Source organism: Cibotium barometz, chromosome 8 (assembly GCF_041138505.1).
Source record: "Cibotium barometz isolate CiBa-2024 chromosome 8, ASM4113850v1, whole genome shotgun sequence".
NCBI classification, from domain to species: Eukaryota; Viridiplantae; Streptophyta; class Polypodiopsida; order Cyatheales; family Cibotiaceae; genus Cibotium; species Cibotium barometz.
The window spans coordinates 11365401-11376578 of record NC_141053.1 but is presented as its reverse complement, the minus strand read 5'-3'; the positions used below and the strand labels follow the sequence as shown (position 1 = coordinate 11376578).

General features: G+C 38.9%; 1 protein-coding gene across 2 annotated transcripts; it reads left to right on the top strand.

Annotated features, from left to right (window-relative positions):
• The first annotated feature begins 7684 nt into the window (after positions 1–7684).
• Positions 7685–10798, top strand: LOC147635896 (uncharacterized). Of its 2 annotated transcripts, XM_086801299.1 has the most exons (6): positions 7685–7984; positions 8239–9296; positions 9386–9681; positions 9775–9880; positions 10000–10064; positions 10319–10798. In XM_086801299.1, exons 2-6 carry the CDS (start codon positions 8326–8328, stop codon positions 10360–10362), a joined length of 1482 nt encoding a protein of 493 aa, XP_086657425.1. In that variant the 5' UTR covers positions 7685–7984; positions 8239–8325; the 3' UTR covers positions 10363–10798. The 2 variants fall into 2 exon arrangements, with proteins under 2 accessions (XP_086657425.1, XP_086657426.1); XM_086801300.1 differs by lacking the exon at positions 7685–7984 and having other exon boundaries at positions 8178–9296.
• Positions 10799–11178: the final 380 nt, after the last annotated feature.

Genomic DNA, 11178 nt, shown 5'->3' with positions numbered 1-11178 from the left:
TCAATGGTATTATAACCAAGGTACTTATCAAGGATAAAAGTCAAAATCTTGCAAATGGGGAACTAAAGTCAAATGAAGGCTTACGAAGGACCTTGTTAGATTTCTCCTTATACCAAGATCATGTCAATGGTATTATAGCCAAGGTATTTATCGAGGATAAAAGTCAAAATCTTGCAAATGGGGAACTAAAGTTCAAATGAAGGCTTACAAAGGACCCTTGGACAAAAGAAGGAAGCAAAAGGAAGGACTTTGGGTAAACTAGGTGCTTGAAACCTTAATACAAAGGCTTGTGTAGTTGAAAGGCTTAAAGAAAATGGGGAAACTTCACATATAACGGCACCTATCAATCACATATAATGACACCTATCAATCACATATAATGACACCTATCATTTATCATAAGGGAATTTGCTATGGTTCCTCTCTTTAAGATCTTATTACACAGGGAGTTTAGCAATGTCTTGGAGGTTCCAAATATGCAGAAACATAGTTATCTTTTGTGTAGAGATCAAGATCCAATCCCTTCAACAAAAAGTATTAAATGTTATGAGCTTTCTCTCAGTGTGATTATATTTTCTTAATCCATATAAGGTGATTAAGTTACCTTAATACTATTCTACACTTTTGTGTAGAGATCAAAATCCAATCCCTTCAACAAAAAGCGTTAAATTTTATGAGCTTTCTCTCAGTGTAATTATATTTTTCTTAATCCATATAAGGTGATTAAGCTACCTTAATACTATTCTACACATGAGGCTTTAAAAAATATCCTTTCTACATTACATTAGGGTCCAAGCAACTACAAGAGGCTATTTTTGCACAAGATTTTTGCATAGTCCCGACAGTAACGCGGCAAATAAGGGAAAACATCTTCGAAAAGCTATCAAAACATCTTCGAAAACATCTTCGAAAAGCTATCAAAACATCTTGGCCTCCAACAACAGCTTGAAGGCTAATTTTTTACATTGTTACAAGCACCTCAAATTGTTTTTTAAGTTTTTCTACCACCCGGATCAAATATTTCCCTTCAAATTCATTATTTAAGTGAAAAATGGGATATTTATTTGCTTTATTTCTCTTTTTGTAAAAAATTATGGTGTATCTTCTATTTTCCCTTCAAATTTCTTTATCATGGGGGAAATTCACAACCTTCATCTATCCAAGAGCAACTTAACACTTTGCATAATCTCAATAGTTACTAAGGGGGAGTTGAGGAGGGAGCTAGAAGATAAATTATCCCAAATAAAGAGGGCTAGAGGCACATATTCATCAGATTCTAAAGACTCTAGAATCTGTAGAACTGTTGAGGCCACATTACATGCCCCGGATTCTATGAAGAGTAGTTAGATTAGTCGTAAAGCTTTTACTTTTCAAAATTATGATAGCAAGAAAGATGCCCCTATTATACTTAGCTAGCTTGATGATTACTATTCATGGGATAAATTCTCTATGAACGAGATAAAATCAAGTACCCTACTAACCATCCAGCGGAGTGGAGAGTGTTGCTTTATGGTGGAATGTCATCAAGAATAGACATCACAAACACCAAACTTGGAAATCGTTTAAGAAGTTAATAAAGAAGAATTGTCTTTCCACCACCACAATACAAGGCTAGGAGTGGGACATCTTACACTAATTGAAGAAAGAGTCTGTGTTCATCGATGTTGATAGATTTTGTCAAACCCTTCTTTAATTGCAGGCCATAAACAAGGTCCATGAGAAGGAACAAAAGAGAAAATTACAGCAAGACTTAGACCCACTATTAGAGGAGCTGAAGTTAATATGTTCCATACACATTCCCTTAGCTCTACTATTTGTGAGAGGAAACATGGATTTCCAAAAGAGGCAAAGAATTATGAACATCAAGTGACAAACCCCTAGAAATTAGGATTCTTTCTAAAGAAAATTTCCAAATCCAAGGGCAACAACCTTTAAAACAATGCCAAGAAGGTTAATACTTCTAGAAACCTAACAAAGGGGACCCCAATCTTCGTGGCATTTGATGTTACATGTGCAACAAAGAGGGTCATATTGCCACGAATTGTCTATAGAGAAGAAGAAGAGCAATGTGGTAAAGTTACACATGATCGAGGATGAGGAGGAGGATAGTTCACTCAAGCAAGAGGGTAATGACGATCATGAGTATTCTGATTACGAAGGTAAAAGTAAACCTCATTGTCTTATAAGAATGAAAGGAACTATTAATGGTAAATATGTACCTATTCTACATAATGATGGTACCTTACGTGTCTTCATTTTTAAAATAATTATAAGATTACTTAACCTAGATTATGTTCCCTCACATTATAAGGTTAAAGTTGCTTTCATTAACACAAATTATAATTGCACTAAGGTAGTGAAAGATGTAGGTTTGTGCATCAAACATTATGAGGAGAAAAGGGATCTCCTAGTAGCACCTTTGTAGGGGGTAGATATCATAACAAACCTCATTGTCTTTTGAGAATGAAAGGAACTATTAATGGTAAAGATATTATTCTACATGATGATGGTAGCACACATGACTTCATTTATGTTCCCTCACATTATAAGGTTAAAGCCGCTTTCATTAGCACAAAGTATAATTGCACTAAGCTAGTGAAACATGTAGGTGTATGCATCAAACATTATAAGGAAAATTTAGATTTCCTAGTAGGGGTAGATATCATACTAGGTATAACTTGGAGACATCAATGTAACCCTCAGATTGACTATGATACACAGACTATGTGGATTAACAGAGATGAGGATTTATGTGTAGGGTGTCAAATGAAAGAAAAGCTTAGCCCATTGTTTAGACATACCCAAGCCAATAGAGATTTGTGTAACAAGGAGAAAACTTACATGGTATTGGCTAACAAGGTTACATCCATGGAAATTGCACCTATTAATCCCTCACAACAAGCATTCCTCTCTCTAAGTTTGAGGATTGCTTCCTAGAGGAAAATACATCCTAGACTACCACATTCTAGACCTAAAGACGATAAGTTTGAGGTTTTCCTTGTTAATACATCACCTTGCAAGGCACCTTATAGAGTCAATATGCTAGAATAACTACAAATCCAATCTCAACTAGAAGAAATTTTAGAGAGAGGTTTAATAAGACCTAGCAACTCATCACCTTGTGGTGCTCCTGTACTTTTAGTCTCAAGAAAAAAATGATACTTATAGTATGTGTATAGACTATAGAGATCTTAACAAGATTATGATAAAGAATAGGTATCCCATCCCCAGAGTTGATGACTTATTAGATAAATTGAGAGGGGCTAGGATATTTAGCAAAGTTGACCTTAATTCTATCTATCATCAAGTAAGAAAGGCTAAGAAGGATGCGTATAAGACTACGTTTAGGATTTAATATAGTCATTATGAGTTTTTGTGAAGCCCTTTGGACTTATCAATGCTCTGACTTTTAGGCATATGATGAACTGCATATTCCTCAAACATCAAGATTTTGTGGTCATATTCTTTGACAACATACTAGTCTCCAGCAAAAATATTGAAGATCATAAGAAAACATGTGGAGCTAGTATTCTCCCTTTTGAAGAGGAAAACCAACTTTATCTCAACCCTAAGAAGAGTGGTTTCTTTCAAGATAAGTTTGAGTACTTGGGCCACATAGTCGATTCCATTGTCACTTGGCCTAGAGCTTTCATATACATGAATTACAATCATTTTTAGGATTATGTAGCTATTTTATAGGAAATTTATCAAGAAATTTGCATACCTTTCACATCTATTGGATAGATCTTCTAAAGAAGGCTAAATCATTTTATTGGACTAAAAGACATGCTACATCCTTTCAAGATTTGAAATAAGCTCTTACTCATGCCCATGTGTTACAACTTCTTGACTTTTGTAGACCATTCTTTGTAGTTGTAATTGATGCAAGTGGCTATGGATTGGGGCAACCCTCATGCAGGATGGTCATCCCTTTAGCTTATGAGAGCCTACGTTGAAACCAATAGACACATATGATAAATTGTTAGCTGTGCTGATGTAGTACATGCTCTTAGGATTTGGAGACATTATCTTATGGGTTCCAACTTCCTAATCAAGAATGACCACCATAGTATTAGACACTTTCTCTTTCAACTCTTAATTTCATCTATACATATCAAATGGGCATCTTTTATTCAGAATTTTTAGCCAATGATACAACGTCAACCTAGCAAGGAAAATGTATTAGCTGATGCTCTAAGTAGAAGATCAAGCATCAATCATATATGTGCCAGAGAGAATTCACCCTTTGAAGCCATGAAGGATTTCTATGAGTAGGATTCAGATCTTTTGAAAGCTTGGAATTCAATGAAAAATAATAATTGGGCTCCTAAATGGTGAGTACTTAGACAACGAAGGATATCTTTTCTTTCAGAAAAGATTAGGCATCACACATGACCATTTAGACAAATTATTTTAGAGGAGATACATCAACCTCTATATATGGGTCATAGAGGGGTATCCTCCACACATTACATAATGTGGCGAGAGAATTCTATTAGCCTATAGATGATGAAAAAGGATGTAGCTAGATTTGTTGCCAAAGTGCATGACTTGCTAAAAGATCAAGACCTACAAAGGCAAGACTCAAGGCGTATTGATTTCATTACCCATTTCTAATGAACCATGGGAGCAGATATCAATGGATTTTATTATAGGCTTTCTTACTACTAGTGCGAGTCATAATGACATGATTTGGACTATAATAGACTGCTTTAGTAAACAAGCCTATTTTATTCTATGCAAAAAGACATTGGACATCATCTAAACAAGCTACCCACTTGTTTATTAGGTAAATATTTATACATCATGGCTTGACCTAGGTCATTGTATCTTATCACAATTCTAAGTTTTGCAGTTATTTATGGACTACACTCTTTGACAACTTATGCACTAAGTTGGAATTCAAGAACACATTTCATCCAGAGTCTAATGGACAAACTAATGTTACTAATAATACAATTCTGGATAGACTTATGTTTTATCCTAACCTATACTTTGGGATAAATACATTAACCTTATTCCGTTTGATTATAAAAATACACCTCATTGCACATGGATTAGATTTTCCAGCACACTAGCACATTCATGATTCTTTCCAATAGTAGTTTGTTGAAATCATTTGAAGGGCCACTTTCTTCACATCCTACTAATGAAGAGCCACCTCTAATTGTTGTGGATCAAGAGAAAATACAAGTGAACTTGACACAATCATTGATCATTAACACACTACCACATGCACAGGAAGCACTAAAAAGTATCTTTTAAGTTTCAAGAACCATCCTATAGAAGATCCTTGGTGGATGCTTGAGCGATATTTTCCCACTTATCTAGACCTCATCCGCTCATATAAGCAAACATACAATCGAGGCAATTGCAAAATCAAGCAAGAGGTATGTTAGCTAGATCCTTCTATGGAAGATTGGGGGGGACACCTAAAATACCATGCTAGTAGTTGGTATCATGGGTTCTGTTATTAACCACTAATACAGGCTAGTGTTATTGGTGTATGCACATTGTCCATGCTAGTGTTATTGGTATTGCGGGTGATTCCGTGTTATCAAATACTAATAGACTAGTGTTATTAATGTATACACATTGGCCCATGCTAGTGTTATTGGTATTGCAGATGATTCTGTGTTATATACTGAGCTAGTATTATTGGTGTATATGTTTATGCCTATCATATGATGTCATGTTGGGATTGATTATGAGGAGTCCAATTGATTGTATGAAACTAACATGGTTTTGTACTTATTCAAAGGTAAAAATTTCTTGCAGCTTGAACCTAGGGATTGGCTAAGCTAATTTGTATTTAGCTTTAAAGATGATTGACACAATCTTGTGCCCAATTTATTGGATCTAAGAGATTCACTAGATATTCTATAAATCACTTCTATGTCCAAAATAAATTTCAATTGATGACTTGTAACAAGAATCTTCATTTATAAGATTTTTCTGTTAGTATTGAAATTTGATAGATTTCCTCTCAAATCTAGTACACTTCTATGGATTATCTCATTCTATTATATGATACAATAGGAATTAAGTTCCAAAACCCATACATTTTTGTTGATGGGTAGTACAAGAAAAGAAATATCTATAAATGTTGAATGCTTACATATGGTAGAAGGACACAAGATGCTCACATATGGTAGAAGGACACAAGATGCACGTCTAATGACACATAAGACATGACACTTTATATGAATGCTCACATATGGTAGAAGGACACAAGATGCACGTCTAATGACACATAAGACATGACAAAAGGTAAAATGATATGACCTCACAAGCTAGTAGAATGATGTGGGATGATATTAGTTATACATAAAGAAATGACTTTTTTAATCCTTGAAGAAAAAGCAAGCAAACTCCTACGGGGGAGGGACTCATGTATGTGATAAGTACTAAGTTTCATCATGTTTGAGTTATTGGGTGAAAAGGGATTCAAGCCCCATTCGAACGTTCTTGATATATTAATACCCCTCAAGTATTTGAGCATGAATGCCCATCAAGATCTCTTTTGATCATGCATACACTTGTTGATAATTTCAAAAACACATGAGAATGAGGAATGACAAATCATATCAGCATGATATGAAAGTATGAGTATACGGTTTATATGAAAGAATACGTACAAATACACTCTGTCTTTCTTTCACAAGTTGACGTTAGACTAGTAGAGTTTATAAATATGCAAGGTTCATGACTTGATAATTATGCATTGCTACATAATCTTTACACCTACCTTGTGATGGGGGTTTATTCCTTATATTTTGGGTAATTAAGGTTCATACATCTAGTGCAAGAAAATAAAGCTAGTTCTTACGTTATTGGGCTTGTTCCCTCGCCCATTGGAGGTAGATGGTGACGCCTTTGGTGGCCTCTAGTGGCAGTGCCTACTTCAAACCATGTATGCTAATAAGCAAACCACCTTGGTTTATCCAATCCAACTTGAAATCGAGTACCTTGGGCAAGAAACCACCTCCTAGCTTGCTAAAACTATTTTTGACTTCTCCAAAACCAGCTTATAGTGCATCAATTGCAATCCTATCACTTGGTTGGCCTCCAACATCATGGATGTGTGGACTTCACTATCCACCCACTAGTGTTGGAAAATGTGCCATTTTTCCTTGCACAAGAATAACCCCATTGATTAACCATGTTGGAAAATGTGCCATTTTTCCTTGCAAGAGAATGACCCCATTGATTAACCATGTTGTACTTTGCACATATACCATTGATTAACGATGTTGTACTTTCGCATCAAGTTTAGTAAATGGTGGAAGATGTAACCCTTTGGTGTGTGAAACTCTTACAAATTTAGCCATTTAGCCTCTCATACGCTAGAGTATGCTTGCATGAATAATGTGGCTTGTAGCCTAGGCATGGGGCACTAAGTACAAGAAGTACTCTAAATTGTCAGTGGTTGCATGGATATATGCATGCTGTTAGAAGGTGCATCCCCTTGAAGATGGGACTCGGGATTGATCTGCATAACTATATTAAATTATCTACACTAAATTATGTACTTGGGGCGTCGGTGTGGCCTCATCACAAAGGGAACTTAGCCTCATCACAAAGGAAACTTCGTGCTAGGAAGGAGCTTTAGTTTTCAATGGGATGAAGGTCCCGCCATGGTGTTGTCGGGTGGCCACAAAAAGGAAGAGACTGTATCAAACGCAAGGGTGGCCGAGCTGTGTGTGTGTGCGCGCGCGTGTGCGAGCACGCGTGTGCAAGGTGGCCATTTTTATTTAAAGAGAGGAGCGAAGAAGACTGGATTACGACTCTTCCATCTTCCCCCATGTGGTGTAGTACTACTGGTTCCTGCAGCATCTTCTTCTCGGTTTCCTGCACCTACCCACCTCTCCTAAGATTCCTTCCTTCTCTCACGCAACCTCACCACCACCACCATCACCATCACCCAAGCTCCCATATCAAAACTCTCTAGTTTCATCCACTCTAATCCTTCTTTCATAGTAAGGTAATTAAGACTCTCTCTCTCTCTCTCTCTCTCTCTCTCTCTCTCTCTCAAGCTCTACTAAGCTCTCATGGCTTCATCTTGCCATACTACACAGCACTTTTGGAGACTCCGATCCAACGTGCTTTGCATCCAACCTTAGTTTAATTCACTTAAATTTTTAATAATTCAAGTATTTGTCGCCCTCCTGTGCTATTCGTATTTGTCTCTAAATTTTGATATGCTGAGACCCTTTTTTTTTTTTGCTTAATTTGCAGTCTTGGAGAAAATGGGTTAAATCTATCAAGAAATTAGCAGTTCATCTGTGTGGGCATTGCATCTTATACTCTTATCTCTTAAAAAACATGACTAATGTGCAATTAGACCCCAGTTGGAGTCACAATTCTATCCCTCTCCCTGTCTTAACAAGCTCTAATCAAGCTAAAAGTGCCTGTCAAAACCTGAAAAACGTTAGCCACAGCAGCTCGGAGAGTGTAAATGTAAATAGTAGTGGTAGCTCCGGCTGCTCTTCTCTGATCGAACGTGACTACATTGGGCTCTCCGACAGCTCTTCTCCGTCGTCGTCAATCATTTCGGCAGCTTCTGAGGGTGCCAAAGCTTCTTACAATAGTAGCGATTGTAATGATACTGAGCTGAGGCTCGGTTTCGGACCCTCTCCCCTTGTCGGAAATGCTAAGGTTTCCGACAATGGTGCAGCCGGTGAAGATCCTCAGTCCGATAGCACTGCCGTTGAGATTTCCGTCGAGAAGAAGCTTCCGACGGCTCCAATAATGAAGGACAACAACGTGCTGCCACAACTGAAAGGGGTCGAGATTCTCCGCCAAGATATTCCGTCCACACGCCAGCAGCACATGCAAACTCCGTTCAACGGAACTAGTACAGCAGTCCCTTTCGACACATTCAATTCTGCACAGAAGTTCTGGCAAGTCCACATGGCCGCGAAAGCTGCCGAAGCGTCGGAGGCCGCCGGCGAGGCAGCTGGCTACTGGTCAACGGGCGCTGCGGGATGCTTCCTCGTCCCAGTGCCGAAAGTTAGCACAGTCCCGGCTAAGCGCCCCTACGTCGACGCCCTCGGCGACACTGGGGACAGGGCTGTGATTTACAACACCAATTTGCAGGCTGTGCCGGCCGGATCAGGTTGGCTAATGAGTGCGAAAGAAACGTCGATCAAAGGCCCTTTCGTCAACTCCGCGTCTCGATCTGGGGTACAGTTCAAAGTGCCGGCTCCAGTGCAAATTGGCGAAACAAGCAATTCCGGCAAGGCGACCGAGTCCGAAGTTAACGGAGAGACGGAGGACGACAACGGCAGGAACAAGTCCGTCATTCTAGTCTCATAGTTACTCCTTAAAGGCTTCTGCGGTTGTCGGAGGGGGAAATCTTACGGTTCGTTTGCCGTTTGTGCAGAGCTCCGGTGGTGGGTTGGCCGCCAGTTCGTACGTTTCGGAGGAACACACTGGCGGTGGCGGCTCAGCCGAAGCCGAAATTCGGGGAGGAGGTTTCGGCGGCGGCTGGAGGAGGTGGCGCTCCAGAACTAACGCCGCCTGAGCAAGCGAATGACTGCGCCGGGGGCAGCCTGTTTGTGAAGGCCAAGCTTGATGGGGTGAGGATATGCCGGAAGGTCGATTTGAAGTCATACGACAGCTACGACAGCCTGAAATCGGCGCTGCAGGAGATGTTCCAGGGTTTTGTGGGCGGAGGCGGTGGGTGTTCGGTTGTGTACATGCTTTCCTGGGCATTTAATTTTTGTCTTAACCTAAGCTGCAATCACCATTATTTTTTGCTCTGTTATATAGGCAATAGAGATAACGCAAGGCTTGACCTTGTGCATGGCAACACGTACGTTCTCACGCACGAAGACAAAGAAGGCGATTGCATGCTAGTTGGAGACGTTCCATGGAAGTGAGTTCATTACTTTTATTACACCATCTTAATTGAATTAAGGTTGCGCCATCTTAATTAAGGGAAGGTTAATGAGCACCCTGTTAATCCTAATTCTCCCTTTGATCATTCTCCCGCAGTTTATTCATCGCTACCGTGAAAAGCCTCCGCATCATGAAGAGCTCGGACGCCATAGGCCAGCTTGGTAAGGATCTATCAAGCAGCAAATCTGTGATTATACAGCTAATTATTGTTGGGATTTAAGTGAAGATTCAATCCATTTCGTGGTTTGAAGCAAAGATCTAAACCATGGCTCATAGCAAGAATCTAATCCATTTCATTAAGTGGCCCATGTGTTGGTTAAGCAAGGATCGAACCTATTTCATTAAGTAGCTTTAATTTGTGGTAGTTGAGTTAAATGCGTCCAATTGGTTAGTTGATATGAAATGGTCATTGCAGGTGAGAGGGTATCGGCAAGGCTCCGAGCACAGGCCAATTGCTAGAAGCTTTGGGAAGATTAAAAAATGCAACATGGGAAAGACAGGACACTCACATGAGCTAGATTATGGCAAAGCTTGGAGTGAGCTAGATTATGGCAAAGCTTGGAGATGTTATAGTGAACCTCGTCAATTTTCTTCCTTTGATTTTTTCCCTTTTTCACATCAGGCCATTTAGATAACTCTCTTGAAGCAAGGGTAGAGATCTACAATGGCAAGCCCCAGTCCACCTTTACCCTCTTAGGATTATTATTGTCACCAAAGCTTAATAATGCCTTTCCATTATGAGTTCTGATCACTTCTTGGCTTAAAGGTTGTGGCGTTTGTGTGTATGTACCTATGTTTTCTCCATGAGAAACGATGAGCTTTAAAAAAAGAAAAAGCTGTTCAATATGTAAATTTAATTGTTGCTAATGTGTGGAAAGCTAAATTTTTTGTCTAACCTTTAATTGTTTGTACCATTAGTTCAATTTCCCATCCTTACCCAAGGTTATTGGCACACCATCATAACAATGCAAATTTAATTGTTGCTATTGTGTGGAAGGCTTTTTTTTTTGTCTAACCTTTCATTGTTTGTACCATTAGTTCAATTTCCCATAGTTACCCAAGGTTGTTGACACACCATTATAACAATGCATACTTTTAGCCATTGACTCAACAAGCTACATACATTCTAGGTTGTTGGCACACCATCATAACAATGCATACTTTTAGCCATTAACCCACCAAGCTATATACATTCTTTATTGGCCCTCCAACACAATCTTGCATATCCACAAAATGCTATTCCTTGTGGTAGGTGGGCACACCATCCAATTGTCT